Here is a 25,906-nt window from a genome sequence, read left to right as displayed (position 1 = left end):
CCATTTTGAATATTTTTCTTCTCTGGAATCTGGATTCTTGCAGCCCTGCCCTGCTGCTCAGAAAGACTTTGAAACCAAAAACCCAACCAACAGACCAGGATAGGTAACCTCCCTCCCACCTTTTGATCTTCATAGCAATTCTCTCTCTCCCCCACCCTCCAAAAAAAGCTTACCCCCTCCAACTAACTCCCAATGTCCAAACACAGCTATTTGCAAGTATCTCTCTTACAATTTTAAAGCTCTGTAACCAACTTCTTGAATAAAGTAATTGAAAGCAAACATGCCTTTTTCTGGTTATTTATACAACTTTAATAAATTTTATCTTCTTTGAAGAAGCTCTGACTTGTGGTTACTCGTAACCTATTTTTGAGGCACTTTGACACGTTGCTCCACTCATCCATGTCATCAATCCCGAACCTGTCATATTGCTGAATTTAACCTCTTGCTTGCTAATTTTCCCAATTTCAATTATTTTGTGTGTATGTGTGTGACACAAATAGGACACACATGGACATGGGAATGAACAGTGTTGGCAACATTCCTCAATGGGACAGGGGAGTTCATGACTCTGCCATCAAACACAGTCTCTCTTGACTGATTTCTCAGTCTGTATGGATGAGAGCCCCCTGGAATGGGTCATTTCTTTCTGAACAGTCTCAAAAGAGTCATCAATAGCTAATTGATAGAAAAACCATCACACACACATACACACGCTCTCTGTCAGTCCAACACAGGAAAAGGGATACAGTCAAGAACTCAGCGTACAGCCAATGTGACTACAAGATGCAGGAAGAGGGTTTGGTGGGCCGCTGGCAAGGGGGCTGCCCCACTGATCAAGGTTACTTGACCTGTTGTTGCAAAAAATTTTGTTTTGGGATATTGGGAGATAGTAAAGGCAGCCAGCAACTATGGACACCACACTTGATGAAACATTTGCTGAAGTACATAAACAGAAATGAATAAGTGTGGAACTTTGAGGAGAGGGCTTAGCACTCAAAAGGTAGATTTTAGCCAGATCACAGAATAAACCCCCCTTCTGGTCACTCAAATAGGCATCTTGTACGTAAGTGCTTATTGATGCCAAAACAAGATGAGTGAAGGTCAGGAGAAAGCTCTCCCTGGGTGCCCCCCTGCTCTCTCTGACTGACCCTCACAGCCTGCTCTGATAAACTACTCACTGGCTGGCTGCCTGACTTTGCCTGAGGGAGACGGCTCCTTTTACAGCCCCTCTGCAGGAGCTTCTGGCGAGCCAAACTCCTTCCTAGATATTGACCCCCTTTGCTTTTTCTTCATGATGCCCCTCAGACTGGGTTTTAAATATATTTCTGAGGTAAAAGTTTTTTGGGCAACCCTCTGACATAAACCTTTTTCATACCAACTAGAGGCTCCAAGGTTTTCCTTGGGTCAGGTAACTGGGTTTCCGGAAGGGAAAACTTTTCCTGCTGACTGAGGGAGGTATTTGGCATTGGAGTTTTTAATCTTTTCTCAACACTATCTGCACAGTTGGGGGACATGGCTGCAAAAGGCCGGCCTACAGGCCTGGACAAGTGGGGTCTCAGAAGTAGGAAAGGGGCTCTTAGAAGGCCCTGTGTATTGGAAACACAGGGTTAAAGCCTGGGCTTCCAGCAGTAGGTGTGCTGCACAGCTGCAGCCACTAGAGGCAGACACACCCCTAAGTGGGCTATAAGGCTATAAGGAACACTTGGAGCAGGCTATAAGGAACAGGCTATAAGGAACACCTGGAACATAAGAATAGCCCAACTGGATCAGGCCATAGGCCCATCTAGTCCAGCTTCCTGTATCTCACAGCGGCTCACCAAATGCCCCAGGGAGCATACCAGATAACAGGAGACCTGCATCCTGGTGCCCTCCCTTGCATCTAGCATAGCCCATTTCTAAAATCAGGAGGTTGCACATACACATCATGGCTTGTAACCCATAATGGATTTTTCCTCCAGAAACTTCTTGTAGCTGGAGAGAGGAGGAGGTGGAGACTTGCTGGCTAAACAGACGGACTTTTTCCTAACTGACCTACTGGCTTTTTAACTCACGGCTCTGCTTATTGGCCTAGATTTTTTTCTAGATTTTAAAATTTTAAAGATTTTAGATCTAAAAACTAGATTTTTTGGTTACTATGAAATAAATAGGCCAATATCGTGGTCAATAACTCACAGACTGACTCTGTGGGGACCTCCCTCCCTCCCTCCCCCCAGCACGCCTTCCCCTGCCCTCTCCCCAACATGCCTCCTCCCTGCCCTGTGTTTAAGCTGGGGAACTAATTAGCCATAAAGTGGGCATAGGTTCTCTAGGCCAAGTTCAAAGCAGGAATTTGGCAAGACACTGAGCATGCAGGGGAGGCTGCAGCCTTGAGGGAAACTGGACACAGGAGCTGGGCTGCCCTTCTTCCCAGAGCGAGTGCCTGAGCAGGCAGCAGTTGGCTTCCACTGAGGTTACTGGAGAGAAGAGAGAGACGGAGAAGGAAGCCAGAGGGGAAGGGGGGGTTGCAGGAAGTTACTGCCGTGGATACTGTTGGCACAGAAGCTGGAGCTGGGGTGCTTGACGCAGCACCTGTGGGCAAGAACTCCACCAACAGGTAGCAGGGAAGAAAGAACGCTTTGGTGCAAGGACAGCCCTTGGCACATCAAAACAGTCCCAGAACCTGCTCAACAGACACGTGGTGCAATAGGAGAAACAGTGGAGCTCTTCCAAGCTGAGCCACCAGCAACAGATCATCTTGCAGAAGAATGCTGCACCTGGGAGTATTCCCTCGCTTTGGAGTAACACTCCTGTCGGTTGTCTGAGTTTAAGGTGTGTGTACACACACTCCTCAGTCTGGATTTCATTCTCCTGCTGGAATGCATTTGCTGAGGGACACTGCTAAATGACAAGCAAGTGAACCTCTCTGAATACAAAGTGTTGCCAGGAATGTCACATATGCCTCCTTAAGTGGCAGCAATGTATGCATTTTGAATTGTCTATATGAACTTCCAGGTGTGGGGCTTAGTATGGGATTATCATACACTGGAGGTGCAGATTCTATAGCTGCTTCACATGACATCCTCAGCCACCTATGGTCCTCCCAGACTTTTCCAGCTGTCACATTGTCTCTTGCATTAATAGGGATATTGACTGTTCAGTCTAAAGGTGGACCAGCAGGGCAGTCACGGCAGCTGAGAAGGAGTTTCGGTGATACTGGGTCATTTTGGGGGAAGGTGCGGCTTTTGCCTGAGGAGTGACATTTTGGGGCTTGACCCCAAGCCACACCTCTATACTGTTTGCCAGAAATCTGAGTATTGTGACTGCTATTGAACGCGAAGCTAGTAAAAACATTGGTCTCCGTGGACACTCTGTCAATACTCCATGTGCTCAGAATCAAAAGCCAGACCCCCCCCCCCTCAATTCACACACCCGAGTTCAGCCAAACATTTTCTTTCCCACAGTCTACCCCTGCCAGAAGCATCTCTCCTGCCCCGCCCCCAGGTCCTACCAATCTTCATTTTAAATCACAAAAAGCCCTATCTCATTGCAACCCTCTTGTTCTGGGGTCACTTTCAGGATTTCACCCATCTTGATCTCCAAGCAGGAAGACACAAGTTGTGACATCAGTAGCCTGCCATCATAGCCACATTCCAGCAACAATGTGCCTCAAACACTGGTGCAGCTTCAGAATGGCAGCAAAGAAAACCCCTTTTCCTCTTCTAAACAAAAAATGATCTGACATCATAATCATGGGGCATTTGAATTGGTTTATTTTAATTGATGTATGATTTGCAAGTCGAGGAGGTCATAACATCATCATCATCATTATTTATGGTCACAGACCCAACGTTCATAAAACATTTAAAACATTCATAAAAACATTTTAAACAAAGCTTTTATTTAAAAAAAGAAGCAAAAATCTTTTGTGTTCTTTGTGCTGAAAAAAGAAACTTGGCCACTGATTCGGTTATGGACTTATTCTTATCAGCTAAGATATATTTTAAATGCCACGTAAGTGTCCTACCTGGGAGATTACACATAATAGGGTTAATATATCTTGTATGCTCGTCCCTGTAAAAATTACATACAAAAAGAACATGTTCCAAGGTCTCTATTTCCATATTATTACAGGGACATAATCTATTTTCATATGGCACATTATTATAGCGTCCTTCCAAGACTGCAGATGGAAGACAATTAAATCTAGCTCTTGTAAAAATTTGCTGATATAAATTGCCCAGATATCTAGCACCTTGATTAAATTCAAAATTCAAACCAAAGTGCAGTGGTGAGCAAGTCTTGCGGGCGCTTGACAAGGCATGCTGAAAATCAATATCTTTAATTTGTTTTTCCATAATGGACTGAAATGTGTTAAACTCATAAACACAGATAGAATCCCCAAATAGGCCCAGGAAATGCAATTTGACAGAGAAAGTTTTAAACCAGGAGCTGGTGTAAACATCATTCTGTAACACATATAAATATCCTGCCAAAGCATCAGCATATAACACTTCCTAAATGCATATAGTCAGGCAAAACACTCTAATGATGAAACACCTGCCTCCAGGACACATCTTGGTAGACCAAGAATAGAGGGGGTTGTAACAAGAGGTCTGCAGCCCTCTAAGACCCGGCTCCCTTTGCTTTCGTTCTCCCAGCTCAGTCTGGGACAGTCTTGTTCTGCTTGCAGTTTTCACTCAGTTAGCTGTGGGAGGGGGTTGATCATCTTTGTTGTGTAAGGAGCCTGGACAAGGCAGTCGGAGAAACTCCAAAAGACAAGGTAAGCAGCGCAAAACATTTTATTCAGCCAATGTCACTAACAGAGCAAGAAGCCACTCTTATTACCTCAGCTAAACCCGTTTATTCCTTCTGACATCCAAGATAGAGTGGAGACTCTGAGGTATAACAGCAAGTGGAGAGCCAGGTACGTATGATTCCTTCTGTAGCTCTGCTAACTCCAGCAAGTGAAGGACGAAAAAGGGCCCCCCTCTACAGAATCAGCCTCCTTATATAGGCCCTGATGGGCTTCTGGCTGGTCCTCATTTAGCATAGTTTTTCCTCTGGTTCTGATAAACATTAACTCTTTAAATGGATATTACTTTCAACATCCTTCATTTGCACAACTCCTTGAAATCAAACTGAAGTCCTGCACATCTGAAATTGAAGAAACCTCTTGAGGACTTCAGAAAGTGGCTGCTGTGTGTGTGTGTGAGCGTGTGTGCGTGTGTGTGTGTGTGAGAGAGAGAGAGAGAGAGAGAGAGAGAGAGAGAGAGAGAGAGTGTGCACGCGCGTGCGTGTGCGCGTGCAGAAGATGCAGTGGTGGACTTGGGGCAGCATCAGGACATGAAAATCAGGACATTTCATGTCACACCACAACTAGTCACACAGACTTCTCTCAAAAGCAAGAAGTTGATTCAGAATATTTATTAGGGATGGGAACTCGAGTCAGTGACTCGGACTCAAGCCCCGAAAATGCGCATTTTTCAGTGATTCGTTGAAGACTCTTAAAACACAAGTCAGGGCTCCCCTGACTCGACACTCGTCCCCACGCATGCATAGTCTGCCTGTGCTTGCTTACTGTTTTCACAGTGTGAAAAACCTCATGGGGTCAGCATTCAGACTGGTTGTGCAGCAGGGAGCTCCAGCCATGAGGCAGGAAAAGGTTAATATTTTTCTCTTGCAATGAATGGGGGGGGGGGGAGGCAGTAGCAGGCTTTCTCCCTTTCTCGGATAGGAAGGAAGGGATAATCATCAGATACAGAAGGATCCAAGGGGGTACTTGTCATACAACTGGCTGGAGAAGCCCAGGGACAGGGAGGGAGGCAATTTGTGTTGATCATGCTTGCCAACCACATGGCATGGCTGCTGTAAGCTCCGCTGTTACTTGGGAAGAAGGAGCCTCATTGAATGACCAGCTACAGTGGGACTACTTCTGAGTAGAGCTGCAAAAGATCAGGTCATCCTGGTAAGCCACGCAACTGCTGCACATGAGCCTCCTCCTATTTGCTGCTTCTGTCCCTGATCTCACACAGTACCTCCCACCCCTTTTACAGAAAGGAAGGGTAGCTGAGGAATCTTTAAAGTGAACTCTCTCACACACTCACACAGCCTGGCAGCAGCCCCATTTTTTCTGCAACAGGCTTTTTAAAGGGGAGCAGTGACTCAACTCAAGCCCTTTAGTAGAGTCACAAAAGGATGACTAGGAAAGTACTCCCATTATGACTCTTTTTCAAGTCAAGTTGCAGGGGGGGCAGTGACTCTAGACTCGACTCAAGCCACTGGATTTTCCCATCCCTGGTATTTGTAGAGCCAGGCTCTTGTATCAGCATCGACAAAGGCCAACCGACCCCTATGACAAATCCTCTGAGTCAGCACCATAGATTCTTATCAATCCAGGCCTCTTCTTTCTGCTCATATGCCCGCTGGTGTCTTCCTCCCATCTCACAGTGTCTTCCCTGGAAGGTTGGTACAGCTCAGAATAAGATGGGTCTCTCTTTTGATAGTCCCGGAGAAGCACATATTTTCCGGCCTGTCTCACATTTTTATGATCCTCAAGCAGCAGGAATTTGGATTGAGATGATTCTGGACCCAGAGCAATAGTTGCTGTTGTGGAAACAAGGAGAGAGAAGAGAAACAGAATCAGCTAAGAGTGATAGTTGTCCTGATCACTGAAAGAAAGGAGAAAAAAAAACACTCCTCATGACTATGACCCAGGTTTAATTTAGTTGAGATACTGTATTTATATCCTGCCAAAACACCATAAACAAAAGTTGTGGGGGAAGAAGAGAGGGAGGGAAAGAGAACAGACATTCTGTATTTGCCTCTGCAGAAAAGCTCTAAAGTTAGAGGGGATTGGGTGCCTGGCTAGCTGGGGTGCCTGGCCAACAAGGGGACATGATTAGCAGGCTTGAAACCGCTTCTCCCCAAGTGCATCTGTTCCTCTAGAATAAATTCCTAGAGTAGGCTATTGTTATGCCTTCATGATAGTATGGATTTTGGATGGAACCTGTGCAGACCTTGAAACTGGTTCTGCAACAGTCGGAGGCAGCATCTTGGGGCAATGCTCTTATGCCCTCCAAAAGCACCTTTTGTGTTGCAAGAAACCTTTCCATCACCCCTTCCTTTCCTACAGAAAGAACCGTTGTTATGACGACTGCATTCTTTCTGCACTAATTTTTGAACATTCGGAGGAAACCTGACTTTAGCATGATCACAGAAGCAAAAATCGAAATAATCTGATGTCTGGAAAATGGAGACGAGGTTCGGAGTTTAGAAATATAAATGGGGGGCCATGGGGACCTTTCTTTTTCTGTGAATTTGGACCTTTGCCAATCCATGAAATTTACCATTGTTCTGCTGAAGCTCCAATGGCAGAGTCTCTGTAAGAAATCTTGCAACAACATCAGCATTTGTTTGTGAAGAATGGTGCCCTGTTTTATGCAGTTTTACACTGCTTTGGGGAGGGCCACCTTCCTTCCTGGTGGCAGCTAATCTACCAGGCTTCTAATGTTAAAATAACCCAAGCCTCCAAGTTGGCCATGAGGTTGCACTGAAACACTACAAATCCCTATTATGGACTTCGCCTTTTCCCACAGTTCTTGCCCAGCAAGTTGGGCTGATCTTTCCACATTAATATCCACTGCAACCCCAAGATCTCTGGTCCAATTAGTCTGTCACTTCAGACTTCATTTGTGAAGTTGAGACTTTTTCCACCAATGTGCATCACTCTGCAAGCACTGACAAAGAAACACAATTGCCATTTTGCAGTCTGTTTAGACTTTCACTGCTCTGTTTAGTTCAATAAGCTGATGGCAGCAAAACCAGGGGAACCCCCATGTGACTTTCCTTTTAGGAACTTGCCAGGCTCACTGGATCTTCATATTTAACCTCATTATTTATTACCTTTGAACCGTTTAATTTCATTCTTCACAAAGTGATTTAAGGAAGAGAATTTCTGGCTTCTACATTTTAAGCTATCAGGAAAAGCCTCAAGATTCTCAAGTGCTGTTCTTGTTTTGTACCTGCAGGAAAGAAAAAAAGTTATTTCCACCATTTACTCAACCCAGAATTCCTGAGTGGAGTCACAGAAATGAACGGAAAAAAAAGTAACAGCAGAAAGCCAACCTGAAGCATCTTTCCCATCTCCCCAATAATTTCTAATGAACACCCTCATTTTCATCATGCTCAGTGATTCTGTGCTCCTGTGCTACATCCAGTGGCGTCACTAGGGGTGTGCAGGCTGCACCAGGTGATGCGCCGGGAGGGGGTGATGCGCTAAAGTTGTGGCTTTAGGAGCTACAACGTCATGCCATACACCATTGGATGCAGATTTCCCAGTGGAATACAATACAAAAAACAGAATTGAAATAGCCTCTTTTCTTCAAATGTTATGGCCAAAAAACTGAAAAGAAAAAATGCATGGATCCCTATGGAAAGTGAAAGTGAGCCGTATCGCATGTTTACTCGCGAGTAGGCATACTTGCCATTGTCCGTCAGAAAGGGCAGGCTGAGAGGAATCCAATGACACCAGAATGGTCCCGATCCAATGAATGCCGCCCAAAAAAAAACACTCAAGAAGGAGGTCCCATCCCTCCCAGCTGTGAGTCTATTGAGCCTGAAACGAAGTCACGTGGCTGCGTTTACTCGTGAGTAGGCAAACTTGCCTTAGTGCATCGGAAAGGGCAGGCTGAGAAGGCTCCAAGGATGTCAGAATGGTCCTGATCCAATGAATGCAGCCCCCAAAAACACCCGAGAAGGAGGTCCCTCCCTCCCAGCTGCAAGTTTACTGAGCCCTATGGAAAGTGAAGCAGCCTCACGGTCGCATTTACTCGCAAGTAGGCAGACTTGCCTTGGTCAAGTCAGGCAAAGTGGAATGTGAGGACACCAGAATGATCCCGATCCGATGGAGCTGGAGTGCAACAAATGCTCCAGAAGGCAGCCCCCCCCACCCCCCCACTAAAAAGGACAAAAAAGAGGCTTGAACTGGTAAGGGGAAAGTTTTCTATTTTGCACTTGCAAAGCCAGGAGGGTCTTTGTATTGATATGCCTGAAATCGAAGAACCTTAACTGGGCACTGGGAGGGCTGGAAATCTCACTGATTCTTTTTGGGGGGTTGTTATTGCAGGCAGACTACAGAGTAAGCTCCATTGACCACTATGGGACTTACTTCTGAGTAGACATGCATAGGATTGGGCTCACAGGCTGCAATCCTACCCACACTTTCCTGAGAGTAAGCCCCATTGACCACAATAGGACTTACTTCAGAGTAGATTCACTTGGTGGAATAGGACTCACTCCCCCTTATTTAATTATTTCTTTTCTTTTAATTTAATTATTCAAAATTATTTATTTTAATTTGCTTGATGATACTTCTAGCCATGACATCACTTCCAATGGGTCCTGGACAGATTGTCATTCTAAGAAGTGGGTCCCAGTGCTAAAAGTTTGAGAACTGCTGCAATAAGGTGTTAGTAAGTTGACACGGGGGTGTGTGTGCGTGTGTGTGTGTGAGAGACTACAAGTTTTCAAAATCACTAAAATCAGAGTTTGGAGGAATAATGCCATCATGTTATATATCAATCAATGCGTAATTTCATGCAGAATGCAATGAAACAAACCACATTGAAATATCTGTGTTCTAACAAAAGGTACAGCCAAAAAACCAGTGGGGGTGGGGCAACGGTACATCGCCACGCCCACCACCTGGGGCGTTGCTCTGCCCACTGCATGGGGTGACATGCAGGCCTCCTGCACCAGGTGACGTGAATCCTAGTGACGCCACTGGCTACATCATCATCATGTTGCACATTTTCTCTCTCTAGATCAGTGGTTTCCAAACGTTTTAGCACCGTGACCCACTCTTTAGAATGACAATTTGTTGGAACCCACTGGAAGTGACATCAATAACCTGAGGAGGTCTGGCAGGAGGTCTGGCTCAGTTGATAGAGCTGCCGCCTTGTATGCCTGAAGATCTGAGGCTGCCAGTTCAAAACAACCGGAAGTACCCGAGAACTGATATACTGATGAGCTGACCCTCAGTGGCAGAGAGAAGTTGCCATCAAGTGGAGCGTGGGAGGCGAAGGGCCAGAGAAAGGCCAGACTGGGAAGGAATCCAGCTGGAATGAGGAGTTCTATGAAAGACTAGAACTATTCAATTGCAAAAATCCCTCCAGGGGTTTAGAACAGCCTGCCTATGTAAACCACCTTGGATTAAAGTCTGAGGATAAATCTGAAGAAATCTGACCAAAGAAAGGTATATAAATACCTGTATAAATAAATAAATAAAATCTGGTTGTGGTGTCATGGTTGGAAGTGACATAATCAAGCAGGAAAATATTTAGCACCCCCATATGACAAAATCAAATCAAATTAATAAGTAGATTAAAAGTTTACAATAAGAATTAGTTTAAAAAATTTAATTTAAAAATTTAATTAAAATAAAGAACTCTCTTAAATCCTCCCAAACAACTGCTGATCTGTTTAAAATAAATTTCCCAAACATCCCAAAGGCTACAATCCTATCCACACTTACCATGGAGTAAGCCCCATTGACTATCATTGTTAAAAGCAAATACATAGGAGCCTGTTAAAAGTAAAATCTGTAACATTTCCCCAAATGCAATCACATACCATGGCATCATCTAGTCTATTAAAAATAAAATACTACTTGAAATGAATGGGGGCCCACCTGAAATTGGCTCAAGACCCACCTAGTGGGTCCCAACGCAGTTTCAGAAACACTGCTCTAGAGACCAAGAGTTTTTCATGTGGGATTCATGGATGGGCTTTTTTGGAGGAGAGGAGTCCATGAATTGCATGCCAAAAAAATTATGTGTATATATGTTTATGTGCATTTTTCTGGAGGACTAAGAATCACCACTCTAAATATTCCTAGACTGACTTGGAAGAGATAGAGGGTTGCTACTGTTTTTGACAGCCAAATATTCCTCATAATTATACATTTTGATTCTGAGCAGCACTTTTTAGGCGATGAAGTAGTAAGAACAGGGCACACCCTCTAGTCCTGCTCCCTCCTCAATAGTTTCAAGGGTAGTACACACAACAGGCAGAGAATGAACAGGACTGCATGGGGCCCAACCAATATTGCAAGTAAAGCCCTAACTGCACCAGAAAAAAAAGACGGTCTCCTGTTCTGCGAACAAGTACTGAGACTTGAGGTACGTTCCCATTAGCCTTCAGTCTGGAATTGCTATCTTTTGTTCATTCAGTTTTTAATGAGAAATCAGTACAACGTCATCATCAGAGCACTGTGCTTTTTGTCCCCTTTTTTCTTTGGAACTAATTTATTCCCTTTTTCTTCTGAATGAATGAAAAAATTAAACCCTGAAGATTTTTTAGATTTGAAGGAAAAACCATGTTAGGTGCAGAATACCGAAGCTCAGTATTTCCCAAACCTTTTTAACTGGTGGCTCCCTTGACCTATTGGGCCACTGGCCACAGCTCCCATTAGGGCTACAATCCTATACATTATATAGGGCAGTTGGTATCTTGCGAGGATTCTGTGGTTCCACTGGCTGGTTTCTGCGGCACTCTGGGAGCCATGGCTCGCAGTTTGGGAACCACTGTCCTAGCCTTCCTCTTCTCTTATTCTGAAGACATGAGTACTTTGTATAGTGAAATTATACACTGATAACCTCCGGAGATGGCGCAAGTCCGAGGAGACCCATTGGGGCTGTGGTGGCTTACCTGGGGGTAAGGGGAAGAGTTTTCCCTTGCCTCCGACTGAGCCCCTTCTGGCCCCAATCTTGTGCTTGATATAGCGCAGGCCTCCTGGCCTGCCTGTTCCAGCGCAAGATAGGATTGCACTGTAAGGTATGTAAGTAAACTAAAAGTCTACAATAAGAATAAGTTTTAAAATGTATTTAAAATAAAGACGAAACCTCCTAATCCTTCAACCAGCTGCTGATCTGTTTAAAACAAATTCCCCAAACATCCCAAAGGCTGCAATACTATCCACATTTACCTGGGAGCAAGATCCACTGTTGAAAGCAAATCCAACCAGCAACAACCTGCTTATGCGATGGCTGCCACTGGTCCCTATTCACCCAGGGGATACCTCTCATTTAAAAAAAAAATGTGCAAGTTGTTTTAATAGCCATTGATCAGGACTGAGAGCTAAGCCTCCCAAAGGAAGACAGGAGTACCTTTAGTGCATATGACATTTAACACAGTCAGACATCGACACAGACAAGCCAAGATTCCACGCTGATTCCATCCCTTCAATTACTGCCAATCTAGTTACTACGCCTTGATGAATATGTTTGAGCTACAGCTGTTTTGCAATATGCACATCCAGATTCATCCCCAAGATGAAAAATACCCTTGAACGATCTCATGCTGTGGTTTGAGACTTCATCACCTGGCAAAGTTTAGTGAATTGAGTGAGATTCACTTACTTCTGCAAGGTGCTTCCAACATTCTAGAAGGAAAAAGAGAAAGAAGACGGGAATAAGAGTCTGCTACAAACAATGCTGTGAAAATCCTTCATAGACTCCAGAGCCTGATGATCTTTCTCTCCCTGAGGTGTCCCAGGATGAAGGTCTGCATAGTACACATCACTTAAGAACTTGGGAAAGGAGGGTATAATCATCAAATGGGCTTGACAGGGGGAATGGAGGCACTCGGCATGGATACACAGGTGACAGGTAGGCAGACACACAAGGTTTAACTTCTATCACAGGTCGGATCAGGGAAGAGGAGGAGGAGAGAGGAGGCCTTCCATTATGGAATGGGTATGTATGCATGCATGCATGTATAAATAAAGGCATCAGGAAGGAAATCATTAGCCAATAAGTATGTTTGACCACAGATTCCATCAGCATTAGAAGGAACCCCTAGAGGACAATAAACTGAGCCCTTTTGGTTACTGCATAGGCAAAGGAGACACCCTGAGGTCTGTGTGCTCCTTTAAAGGAATCTGGGTATTTCTGCTGACACCTTACCTTCAGGAGTTCACCTGTTGACTGATCAAGCTTTTCTTGCATCTCCTGGATGAGACTTTCCAGAGAGGACTGCTCCTCTGAGAGTCTGGCCAGATGCTCCTCCCTTCTTGCAACAATCTGCTCCTCCACCTCTTCCATCTGGGCCAGCAAAAGATTCTCCTGTTCTTGCAGAAATTGCTGGAGTTGCCTGAACTCAGTCACTGCCCTCTCCCGCTCTGCTTTCACTTGCTTCTGCAATAAGCAGGGGGAAAGGAGATAAATAGCAGATCAGCCTCAGAAAGTGATATACTGAGCCTATATAGCATCAAAAAGCAGGACCCGGAGGTTTGACAGGAAGGTCTCTGCTGACTTTCTGCAGAGATCAAACCAGCTGCAAGCAGGAAAACACTGCCAAGGGCCCACGCTTTCAAATGTCTTTCATGGACATTTTAATGGGAGACTGATCCATCTGGTCTCCCCTGCATTTTATAATAAGGTTTTCCACACACTGGTTCTAGTAGCTGTTCTCCTCCAGATAACAGTGGCACTTACAAGCAAGTCTTGACTCTCGTTTTTTGCAACTGTTTTCAACTCCAGAATTCTCTCCTGCTCATTCACCAACATCCTCAGGTGCTCCTGGAATTTGGCCTGAAGGAAAACAAAACATTTTGGAGGAGAGCGTGTTGGCATAACATAACAAAGACCGAGCTTCCTCTTTCCCCACATTCCCTTCAAGGAGGTTACTTTAGACCTTGTCTCTCAATGTTGCCTGCAATGAACTGAATGGGTTACTAGATTCAAGTGGAGACTATGCTTAACCTTTCCTGAGATGGAGAAGGGGAGGAACACCAATCATTTCTCCCTCATGTCTGTGCTAGGAGAGCTGTGTAAATACAAACTTATTCACAGTAGATATGAGTTACACAAAGGGCGCAATCCTAACCCCTTATGTCAATGCTTTCCATCACTGGCATAGTAGTGCCAATGGGACATGTGCTGCATCCTGCACTTGGGTGTCACTCACGGAGGCCTCCTCAAAGTAAGGGAATGTTTGTTCCCTTACCACGGAGCTGCATTGCCCTTATGTCAGTGCTGGAAAGCACTGACATAAGGGGTTAGGATTGCGCCCAAAGTGTTTTTATCCTGCAAAGTAAAACAAGTTGCTGGTCATGGCCACTCAGGAAGCAGCAGCACACACACACAAAAAGACTAGTTAGAAGTCTAGTCAACGTAGGAGAGAGCAATACACAAGACTGTACCGAATACTGAACTGAATACAGTATTCATTTGTTCTCAAACTGGGGTTTTGCAACACTCAGGCCTGAGGGCCCTGGCCTCTACCCCCTTAAGGGACGGGGATGGGGGAATGAAGCAATAGATCTTCTGGATCACACTGCTTTCGAGAGGTGCAGGGGCTTGCTGCCACTCACCTGACATTGCAGCAGCCTCCCGGGGGGGGGGGCAGGGAGCCCCATGCCAGCCTCTATAGGGTCCCCCAAACTGTGGTAAGAGTGAAGATAACGATCACAACCCACTTTCGGTTTGCAATTGCAAAACTGGAAATGAGTCGTAGTTGTTATTTTGAGTGCTCCGTAGCTTGGGCAGCCCTGCTGAGGCTGGCATGGGGCTCCCTGCCCCCCTGGGAGGCTGCTGCAGCATCAGGTAAGTGGCAGCAAGACCCAGCACCTCTCAAAAGTGGTGCAATCCAGAAGATTGCATCACTCCATTCCACCCTCCCCCGCAACTACTTATAGCAGAGCTCAAACTCCAGGAGAGTTTGAGAACTGCTGACAACACTGTATAATAGTTCTCCCTCCTTGTGGGGATTAGCACACACATCCTCATCCATTGTTACAGTACAGGTCAAGCTCACATGATGTCATTCTCCCAACAGTCCAAACCCTAGAAGAGTTGAAGTCAATGGGCAACTTATAGACTATATAGACTGGGTAAATTCATGCTTGGGCCATGATAAACAGAAGCAATTTCTAGATGTACCAAAGGATTGTGCCCTAGAACAGCAGTCACCAAACTTGCGACCGCTGCACACTGCCAAACCAGTCTCTGCATGAACTGGAGCGTAACGTTCCACCTCCGCACCGCGTGACTGCCATGCAGATCTGGGCACATGGGCACTCTGGGAAGTCACGTCTGTTGCCTGGCCAGTCTGGACTCCGTGGAGACTGCAGGCTGGGGAAGGTGGCAGATGAACATGTGCTGCTGCTGCCTGAGTGGCCGTGACCAGTTCCTCAACCCTTCCTCAACTCACTACCTCCAATTAACTTCCTGACATGAAATTCTTCACTCGCATCATGGACAGGGGTGGGTGGGAGTATTGGTTTATACGTGTTTAGGGCTGCATGCACGCTCTGCAGTTCCTACCCCACTTTATCCCATTGTATTTTTAATGGGAGAACATTTTCCTCTTTAGGTTTGGTGAAGGGCATGGATGTCCCCATTAGCTCCTATTTACATCATTTCTTAGGGAGGAAAAGTTCCCTTTATAAGTTGTTTGGCTAGAAGTCCAAGCCTTCCATCAGAACCCTGACTTATAAAGAGGACCTGCTGTATACCCATTTGACTGTAGAATGGAAACACTGGAACTATTTAACCAACAATTTGGACACCAAGAAAAGTTATCTGAAGGCGATTACCTTCCTCAGAGCAGAAAATAATTAGCATCAGCCCACAAGGGAGACAGTTTCTGGATGACCAGAAAGAACAATCATATTCCACAGAATTCTGATTAACCAAACAAGATTCTCTTATCAGAGATCCAAATGATCCTACCTTGTATTCCTCAGCAGCCTCTTCCAAGAGAAGGATGGTATGTGATCGATGTTCAGGGGATCGCTCACAAAACAGACATACCAATTCCTTATCCTCTTTGCAGAAGAGGTGAAGTCTTTCCTTATGTCTCACACATAAATCCTCTTTCTTTGGATTAAGCTGTAAAAGTTTGATTTTTTCGACAATATTTGCCAGTGAAAAGTTTGCCCGGAAATTCACTTTCTTGATTTTGGCTTTGCAGAGGGGACACTCCAAGTCCCCCAGATCTTCCCATATCTCACAGTAGTCAGTGACGCAACTCCTGCAGAAGTTATGGCCACAGTCCAGGGTCACTGGGTCTGTCAGGAACTCCATGCAGATGGGGCACTGGAGTTCCTCTTCCACTGAGGCTGATGCCATGACGGGTGGATCCTCTACTGGCTTTGGCAGAAGAGCAGCTTGCAAGACCTGAAAGAAGACATCGGGGTGGAAATGTGCAACCGAGAAAGAAGAAATGCATCAGGGAGTCACTGTTTCACCATCCATCTACTCCAGAAGATCCATGATTTCTCTGCTATGGCACCCAGCTTCTGGTACTATTGACCAAATGAGATTCTTTCACCCACTCCACCAACTAAACTAGCTCTCCCTGCAGCCAAAGACCCTCTTGTACCAGAAGGTTGTTCGCTATGACCTGAAAACTACAGGCTTTCAATGAGCCTGTTATTATTGCTGGAGCCCATAATTATTGTTGTATGTTTATTATTAAGCATATTTAAACTGTATACCACTTTTCAACAACAACCATCACCTTCAGAATGGTGTATATAGTGAAAGAAATAAAAAAAAATGATTCTGCCCTCAATGGACTAACAATGTTTTTAAGACACACCAACAAACAGGTCCTGGAAATGATGCTATCTATTGTGAGATATAATGCAGTCCTGTACATCCAACTATGTGCAATGTCTTAAACCCATTTATTTATTTATTTATTTATTTATTATTATTATTATTATTATTTAAGTGGGTAAGTAACTGTAGTTGTAGACTCCTTACACTTGGCAGTTGCATTGGACTCTGATACAGTGATTTGATGATGAGGGTAATGGAAGGAGTTTGCAATCTTTGATGAGACCAGTGGTGTAGGAGGCCAGCTGATGCTTCTCAATGTTCAGGGTGGATGCTTCCTTAAAGGGGGATCTTAATGGAAAATGGGTAGGTAGCCAGCGGGGAAAGAGGGAGCAATCAAAGTTGTCTCAGCTTTTTCCTTCCCCACACATCTTACCAGGAGAAGGTATTCATGAGAGAGTATAAGGAAGAATAAAAGGGGGGGGGGGTTTTCTGGCAGTGAAACAAAGGCAGATGCTGTAAGAGAAGTTAAGGGGCAGAGCAAGGGAACCAAATCCTAACACCATCTTTTAGGGCCCGTTAGGGAGCTGATGCAACCTGCTGGTGCTCATGGGGTGCTTTGCTATTTGCCTCTGTCTTATAATCAGCCTATATTGCAACCACTGAGAGGCAATGTGGTGTAGTGGTTATAGTGCTGGACCTGAAGACCTGTGTTCAAATTCCTGCTCAGTCATGTAATAACTAACTAATAACTAGGTATTTATATACTGCCTTTACTCCTCTGACTTTATTCAAGGCAGTTTACATAGGCAGGTGTTTCTAAATCCCCTAAGGGGATTTTTACAATCATAGAGGTTCTCTCTTTCAAGACCAACAACATTTCAGAATGGATCTTCCTGGTTTGATCTCACTTCTGGCCTCCGGTTCTCCCATGCAGGCTGAGAAGCAGCTCCATCCCTCACATGGAGGGCAGCCAAGATGCTTCTTGCTCACACCAAGAGCAGGTGGAATCACTCAGCTGGGCTTGTCAGGTGCTTCAAGGTCTCCCCATTCTCAGCCCTTGTCCTTGAACTGGCGACCTTCTGATGTCTGATGCCTTCCAGCTAACAGAGACTCTACCCTCTAGACCTCCTGTACTTTATTGGGTGGGCCTTGGACCACTATCTCTGAGTCAACTTCTTACACTGTTCTGAAAATTTTAAAATTTAGACAATGCTATATATAAAAATTTATATTTCCAAAACTCACTAGCCTGGTAGCTGGGAAAGGCAATCTCCAGGAAGCAGCATCTCAACTGACTTGCCTGCCTTCTTCCCCACTACAAACAGCTGCTCCCCTCCCCACAGTGCTCTGAAAATATGCCAATTGTCATCTAAGAGAGAAGATCCTTCCTCAGATACATGCATTCTCTTCCCCTGATATGGGCTGAACCCAGATCCAGTGAGAATCACCTCCTATCCCAAACTTGGATCTTCCTGCAGCTGGGTTACATGCTCCCCACTTTTCACAGTAGTGAGAAATTCAGGGACAGTACAAAAGCAGTGCAATCCTATAATGATATACAACATGTTGCATACATACCAAGGTTTTCACAATTTTGCCCACCAGTGTCAAGCTCAGCTTGTTGTCCCCTAAGCTTGTTGTCTGGTGCAATTGCCACCCCTGCACCCCCCTCCCAAGCTACACCATTGCTGGCAATTACAGTTCCTCCAAACATTTGTGTCTTTAGGAGGGAAAAAATGACAACCAATACAATCCTGAACAATCAATACAATCCTGACTCAGAAGTACATCCCACCAAGATCAAAGAGACCTACTCTGAGCTAGAAAATATGCTTAAGACTGCAACCTGGGAAGGACATAAGAGTAGAGGTTTGAATATTGTGATCAGCAGTAGACAGAGGGACTGTTCTCTCCCTTTTCCATAGTGGTACAACACAGGGAAGAGGGGACCCAATGAAACTCAGGCTGCTCACCCACAACTCCCTTCCATTAAAGCCACACTTTCCTTTGATCCTTCAGCCCCATCCTCTTCCTCTCCACACTGCCAAAAGCGAAAGTTTCAGATGGGCCACTGCCCCTCCTCTTTCTCTGCAACCGTTAGATAGCAGAGCATAAGCACAGCAAGGGAGGGGGCGGGAACAAGGCTGATTGGCGGAGGTTGCAGCAGTGGCGTAGCCAGGAGGGCGGCAAAGCACTAAGTTTTGCAAGGAGCCTCACCGCAGCGTGCAAAGGGCCCCTGCCCTTCGGAGCCATCCCAGGCGGGGGGAACAAAACGGAAGCGAACGCAAGGGAAGGGGAGAGGCTTTTTGCACGCTGCGGTGAGGCTCCCTGCAAAACTTAGTGCTTCGCCCCCCCCTAGCTACACCACCGGTTTGCAGAGAGGGCCAGGAAGCGGATGTGGGTCTGATTCCCAACAGTGCCTGCCCTGAGCCTTCAGCCCGCCTCTCTGAGCGCCCGATGCAGGGCACGAACCAACGGGGTGGATGGTTGGCACTTTCGTGGAAAGTCCGGCGGAGCACGTGCTGGAGACAGAAACGGGGCCTCGATGTCCCAAGGCTGCAGTCCTAGTCACACTTGCATGGGAGTAACTCCCACGTAACTCAATGGGACTTACTTCCGAGTAGACACACGGAGGCTCGAGCTGCAAGCGAGCTCTCCGCAGGGGACTCTCCACTTGCCCCCTCCGCAGCTCTCAGCCCTAAGAGAGGCGCAGCTCCGCAGGGAAGGGACTTACCTCGGGGGGGGGGCGATCCTGCTAGAACTCTGCCATTGGAGCCTCTTGGTCGTGCTGGGGCTGGAGAGGGGCCGAGCCTGGGCTGCGGGCTCTGGTTCTCCGGGCTGAGCAGGGAGGAGGCCCCTGTCCTTGCAGCAGGCGAGGTGCCAGTGACGCCCTGCCAGCCTCCCCTCCGTCACTTCCTTCCCGCGGCCACACTGTACAAGCCCGGGAGGGAGCGGGGGCCGCTGCCTGGGAAACTGCTGGCGGCTCTGCGGAGAATGCCGGCTGCGGAAGGGCTGCAGGAGGATCTGAATGGCCTTCCCCGCCAGGCTCCTGCAGGACTCTCCCTGCACACATCCACCCCGCCTGTTGTCGATGCAGCATCCAGGACAGCGTCGTCCACTGATGGGAGCACGGACAGTCCCCTGGATGGGGGGGGGGGGTAAGACTAACTGAGCATCCTACCTGATGGGGGGGCCGGAAGGGGGAATCGTTGACTCCCAGTCTCCTCCTCCATGGTGCTTCTGCTTGCAGGGTTGGTTGCATCTGGTTGCGTACTGGGAAGCACCCAGCAGTTGCATCTCAGTTGATCAGTGGACCTGCCTGCCCAGGAATCCAGGAGCACAGTGACAATTCACAACCCCCCAGCAGCCCATCAACCTTCAACCTGTAGCTGCCCATGCTGCCTCAGGGACCCCTCTTGAAGGGACAGGCTGCAAAGCAGGGGAGGTACTGACCTGTGGCCACTGGTCAGTGGAAGAGCTCCTCAGGACCAGGGCGACCAGATGCAATGGAGGACACAGCGCGTATCCCTTTACCAGTGGTTCTCAAGCTGTGGTTTGGGACCCGCTAGGTGGGTCACCAGCCAATTTCCAGTTGGTCCCCATTCATTTCAATATTACATTTTTAATATATTAGACTTGATGCTACCATGTTGTGTGACTGCATTTGGAAAAAGGTTGCAGATCTGTACTTTTCACAGGCTGCTATGTATATTCTTTTAACCATGGTGGAAAATGGGAATTACTCCTGGGTAAGTGTGGGTAGGATTGCAGCCTAGGATTGCAAAAAAATTTTCCTGCTTGATGATGCCACTTCATCAAGGGGGCTGCCCCACAGATCAAGGTTACTTGACCTGTCCTTGCAAAAAATTTCGTTTTGCCAAAAGTTTTGGGACATTGGGAGATAGCGAAGGCAGCCAGCAACTATGGACGCCACACCTGCTGCGTAGATTCAAACATTCACTGAAGTCCATAAACACAGAAATGAGTCAGTGTGGAACTTTGAGGAGAGGGCTTAGCACACAAAAGGTAGATTTTGGCCAAATCACAGAATAAACCCCCATTCTGGGCACTCCAAAAACCATACCTAAGTGCTTATTTGATGCCAGAACAAGCTGAGTAAAGGTCAGTAGAAAGCTCTCCCTGTCTGCTCACCTGCTCTCTCTGACTGACCCTCACAGCTTGCTCTGAGAAAGTACTGGCTGCCTGCCTCTGCCTGAGGGAGCAGGCTCCTTATATAGCTCCTTTGCAGAACCCTCTGGCAGCATGCTCTTATATGGGCAGGGCTTCCCTTCTTAAGCCCTTCCTAGATGTTTACCCCCTTTGCCTTTTTCTTATGATGCCTCTCTGCAGTAGCGTCAAAATGGGGAGGGCCGGGAGGGCCGTGGGCCCTGGGTGCCAAGTGACACCTCTAGTGAACAAAATCTCTAAAATCGCAATTTCTTGGAATAATGCCATCATGTTATATACCATTTGATGCATAATTTATAGCAGAATGCAATGAAAAAACCGGAGTGAAATATCAATTGCCTTATGTCACAAAAAGTGGATTTCCTTAACTCAAAACTGACCAATGGGCCTGAGTGTTGGTTGACAACCTTCAGTCTCGAAAGACTATGGTATAAGCCTACAGCACCCAGGATTCCCAGGCAGTCTCCCATCCAAGTACTAACCAGGCCTGACCCTGCTTAGCTTCCAAGGTCAGGCATGGAAAGACTATGGTATAAGCCTACAGCACCCAGTATTCCCAGGCGGTCTCCCATCCAAGTACTAACCAGGCCTGACCCTGCTCAGCTTCCGAGATCAGAGGAGATCAGGCATGTGCAGGGTTACACTTGCTGTGTCTGAGTGTTATGAGAGCTAATAAGGTGTTACTGTGGCACAGCATGGAACCAATAAGCAAGATGATCATAATTCAGCTCCATTTTCCATGCATCAGAGCCCAACAGCCAAACTTCTATTCAGTTGTGTGAGTGTCATTAATTTGGCCACTTTTTTTGTTGGTTACTGGTTGGTTTGGTAACCTGTACTGTTCTATAGTAGAATGAACAAATGAGGGTGAGACCATGAGTTACCAGACTGGGTGACACCAACCCTAGTGATGCCACTGGTGGGAAGGTTGGGTGTTGTTGGCTACATTGTAGCTACATTGTAGGTGATATGAACATTGAACCTCCAGCTGCAGGGGCAGTATGTCACTGAGTCAGGGATGAATCCTGTGTTTGTGTTTGGGGAGGCAGCAGCACTTTTAACTCCAGAGCCTCGGGGTCTCTCTGACTGGGTTTAAACTATATTTCTGAGGTAAAACTTTTTTTGTAACACTAAAAGAAACTTTTTTCCATAACTACTGGAGGCTCCAAGGTTTCACTTGGGAAAGATAAATAGGTTTTTGTTGGGAAAACCTTTTCCGGTTGAGGGTGGTATTTGATATTTGATGGGCTTTGGTGGGAAAACCTTTTCCTGCTGTCGGGCAACCCAATCTTGAGCTTTCCAGCATGCAGGGCTGCAGTGGCGCCGAAAGTAGCTGCCGCTGCATCCAGCACACCCCCAGGCAGCCGCCACCTCCTCCTCAGGAGAAGGGGACTTTTGTTTCCTTCCCACGGGTAAACTGAGCAGCCCTCCAACTGGGCTACTCAATTCTATGATGACCTGAAGGTCAGTGGAGAATTCAGAGCCTCCATGTCAGGCGGCCTGCCCGACACGGAGGCTCAGGATCTGGTGGAGAAAAGCTTCACCAGTCCTGCCTCCCACCCCCCCACCCCAGCATGCCTTCTTCCTGTCATCTCCTCATACCCCCAGTCCTGGAACGCCTCCTCCTTGCTTCCCTCCCCCCCCCATTTCACCACCTACCTCTCCACTGCCCGGTGGTCTGCGCAACCACTGATCAGTGGAGGTCTGGTGCTCCACCAGCACTCCACTGGTGCGAGGGCCCACAAATGTGCCTTACAGCATGTTTGCAACAGTGCAAGCTGGCGGTGAGCTGGCGCACACGCTAAGATTGGGCCCTGAGGTTGGTATCTGGCATGTGATGAGTTTTGGTGAGAAAATCTTTTCCTGCGGACGGAGGGAGGCATTTGGCTTTTGTAGGTTTTGGCGGGAAGAAGGGATCATCAAACTTCTGCATAGCCCTTTCAGAGCATGCACAGCACTTCACATGTATTACTACTGACCGTGTCGGCACAACACGGGAAGCAGCAGTTACCGGTTATAAGTCTTCGCTCGATTGGCGTAGAGCGTGACGCCAGGGGCTGCTTCCAACGGTGGGAGAGATCATTGCATCTCATTGGGCAGCTACCGCCCACCTTAAGCTGGGCAGTCCCCAGCCAGTAAGGTGTTGCCTCGCCACGGGGCGCGTGGGGTTTAGGGTGAAAACCGACAAGCGGATCGACAACTCTGCACCATGCAATAAAAAACTGAAAACTCCTGCCCTAAAGCTGGGCACCTGGAACGTAAGGACAATGACACCTGGCCTCTCTGATGACCTGCAAGAAATAGACAATGCACGCAAAACAGCTGTCATCGACATGGAGCTGAGCAGACTGCAGATGGACATCGTCGCCCTTCAAGAGACTAGGCTGCCAGATTCCGAATCTGTCAAGGAGAGAAATTTCTCATTTTTCTGGCAGGGAAAACCACCAAACGAAACCAGGGAACATGGTGTTGGCTTTGCGGTCAGAAATACCCTGCTGAAATCCATCATCCCACCTACTGTGGGAAGTGAAAGAATTTTGTCCCTGCAGCTCCAGTCATCAGCAGGACCTGTCACTCTCATCAGTGCTTATGCACCCACTCTGTCATCTCCAGCAGAAGCCAAAGACAAATTCTATGATGACCTGGCCACCACTATCAAGAAGATCCCCGTAAAAGAGCCATTGTTCATCCTCGGCGATTTCAATGCTAGAGGTGGTGCTGATAACAGTTCGTGGCCCACTTGCTTAGGTCAGTTCGGCACTGGGAAGATGAACGAAAATGGCCAACGCCTGCTAGAGTTTTGCTGTCTTCACAGTCTCTGTGTCAGCAACACATTCTTCAACACAAAGCCCCAACATAGAGTCTCCTGGAGACACCCAAGATCAAAGCACTGGCACCAGCTCGACCTGATTCTCACCAGACGCTCCAGCCTTCCCAGCATCAAGATCACGCGCAGCTATCAGGGTGCTGCTTGCGACACCGACCATTCCCTGGTGTGCAGCAGAGTGAAACTGCAAACAAAGCAACTGTACCACACGAAAAAGGAAGGAAGACCTCGCATTGATACCAGCAAGACCCGGGATCAGAGAAAAGTGGAGGAATTTGCACGAGCGCTTGAGGAATCTCTTCCAGGCCTGGTCGATGCAAACGCATCCAACAGATGGAAACATTTCAAGAATGTCGTTTACAACAACGCCTTGTCCATATTTGGCAAGAAGACCAACAAGACGGCAGACTGGTTTGAAGCCCACTCTGAGGCGTTGACACCAGTCATTGAGGAGAAGAGGAGAGCTCAAGCAGCATACAAGGCCTGTCCCAGTGAGTGCAACCTGCAGGTCCTCCGAGCTGCTCGAAGCAAAGTCCAGCAGACTGCCAGGAGATGTGCTAACGACTACTGGCTCCAGCTCTGTTCCAAGATACAGATAGCAGCTGACACGGGCAACATCAAGGGGATGTATGATGGTATCAAGCAGGCCCTAGGTCCAACACAGAAGAAAATTGCCCCTCTGAAGTCTGCCACAGGCGAGGTCATCCAGGATCGGACGCAGCAGATGGAACGCTGGGTGCAGCACTACTCTGAGCTATATTCCAGAGAAAATGTAGTCACCAAAGAAGCGCTGAACAACACTGAATGCCTGCCTTTGCTGGAGGAGCTTGACAGTGAACCAACCCTAGAAGAACTTCACGTGGCCCTGGACTCCCTTGCCTTTGGCAAGGCACCTGGAAAAGACAACATCCCTGCTGAAGTCCTAAAGTGCTGCAAAGAAATCATCTTCACTGAGCTGCATGAAATCCTCTGTCTCTGCTGGAGAGAAGGTAGAGTACCTCAAGACATGAGGGATGCAAACATCATCACGCTGTACAAGAACAAAGGCAACAGGGGTGACTGCAATAACTACCGTGGCATCTCTCTCCTTAGCGTTGTAGGAAAGTTGTTTGCCCGAGTTGCACTAAAGAGGCTCCAGGTACTTGCAGAGAGCGTTTATCCAGAATCACAGTGCGGATTCCGAGCCAACAGGTCCACCACAGATATGGTATTCTCCCTTAGACAACTGCAGGAGAAATGCAGGGAACAGCGACAGCCACTCTTTATAGCCTTCATAGATCTCACGAAGGCCTTCGACCTGGTCAGCAAGGATGGCCTCTTCAAGATTCTCCCCAAGATTGGATGTCCACCCAGGCTCCTCAGCATCATCAGATCCTTCCACAAGGACATGAAGGGCACTGTTGTCTTCGATGGCTCCACATCAGACCCCTTTGACATCCAAAGCAGCGTGAAGCAGGGCTGTGTTCTTGCACCAAACTTGTTTGGGATTTTCTTCGCTGTCCTGCTGAAGCAGGCCTTTGGAACTGCAACAGAAAGCATCTATCTCCGGACCAGATCAGACGGAAAGCTCTTCAACCTCTCCAGACTGAGAGCAAAGTCCAAAGTCCAGCTGAAATGTCTGCGTGACTTCCTCTTTGCCCACGATGCAGCTGTCACTACCCACTCTGCCAAAGATCTCCAGCAGCTCATGGATCATTTTAGCAAGGCCTGCCAAGATTTTGGACTGACGATCAGCCTGAAGAAAAAACAGGTCATGGTTCAGGATGTGGACTCACCTCCCTGCATTACAATCTCTGCGCATGAACTGGAGGTTGTTCATGACTTTGTGTACCTTGGCTCAACGATCTCCGATACTCTTTCTCTTGATACTGAGCTAAACAAGCGCATCGGTAAAGCAGCTACCACATTTTCCAGACTCACAAAGAGAGTCTGGTCCAACAAGAAGCTGACAGAACATACCAAGATCCAGGTCTACAGAGCTTGCGTCCTGAGTACACTTCTGTACTGCAGTGAGTCATGGACTCTTCGCTCACAACACGAGAGGAAACTGAACGCTTTCCACATGCGCTGTCTCCGACGCATTCTCGGCATCACCTGGCAGGACAAAGTTCCAAACAACACAGTCCTGGAACGTGCTGGAATCCCTAGCATGTATGCTCTGCTGAAACAGAGATGCCTGCGTTGGCTCGGTCATGTTGTGAGAATGGATGATGGCCGGATCCCAAAGGATCTCCACTATGGAGAACTCGTGCAAGGAAAGCGCCCTATAGGTAGACCACAGCTGCGATAGAAGGACATCTGCAAGAGGGATCTGAAGGCCTTAGGAGTGGACCTCAACAAGTGGGAA

At 47.1% G+C, this 25,906-nt stretch overlaps 1 protein-coding gene across 2 annotated transcripts; it reads right to left on the bottom strand.

Annotated features, from left to right (window-relative positions):
• Window positions 1-3,726: 3,726 nt before the first annotated feature.
• Window positions 3,727-19,443, bottom strand: LOC136642170 (tripartite motif-containing protein 10-like). Of its 2 annotated transcripts, none has more exons than XM_066618448.1 (7): window positions 19,279-19,443; window positions 15,711-16,157; window positions 13,473-13,568; window positions 12,942-13,172; window positions 12,396-12,418; window positions 7,882-8,000; window positions 3,727-6,582 (listed from the first exon to the last, which is right to left on the bottom strand). In XM_066618448.1, the coding sequence occupies exons 2-7, from the start codon at window positions 16,107-16,109 to the stop codon at window positions 6,329-6,331; spliced, it is 1,122 nt and encodes a 373-aa protein (XP_066474545.1). In that variant the 5' UTR covers window positions 16,110-16,157; window positions 19,279-19,443; the 3' UTR covers window positions 3,727-6,328. The 2 variants fall into 2 exon arrangements, with proteins under 2 accessions (XP_066474545.1, XP_066474546.1); XM_066618449.1 differs by lacking the exon at window positions 19,279-19,443 and adding an exon at window positions 18,518-18,561.
• Between the last annotated feature and the right edge of the window lie 6,463 nt (window positions 19,444-25,906).

The sequence above is a fragment of the Tiliqua scincoides genome, chromosome 2, assembly GCF_035046505.1.
Source record: "Tiliqua scincoides isolate rTilSci1 chromosome 2, rTilSci1.hap2, whole genome shotgun sequence".
In the NCBI taxonomy this organism is placed as follows: Eukaryota; Metazoa; Chordata; class Lepidosauria; order Squamata; family Scincidae; genus Tiliqua; species Tiliqua scincoides.
This window is presented reverse-complemented; position numbering and strand designations above follow the sequence as displayed.

Bases quoted from the DNA above. Each gene is read 5' to 3' on its own strand.
- LOC136642170 (XM_066618448.1), bottom strand. From the start codon at position 16,109: ATGGCATCAGCCTCAGTGGAAGAGGAACTCCAGTGCCCCATCTGCATG. The intron at 13,569-15,710 runs GTAGGATCATTT...GTTTTCCTTCAG, and splicing joins AGGCTGCTGAGGAATACAAG to GCCAAATTCCAGGAGCACCT. The intron at 8,001-12,395 runs GTAAGTGAATCT...TCTTTCCTGCAG, and splicing joins GTTGGAAGCACCTTGCAGAA to GTACAAAACAAGAACAGCAC.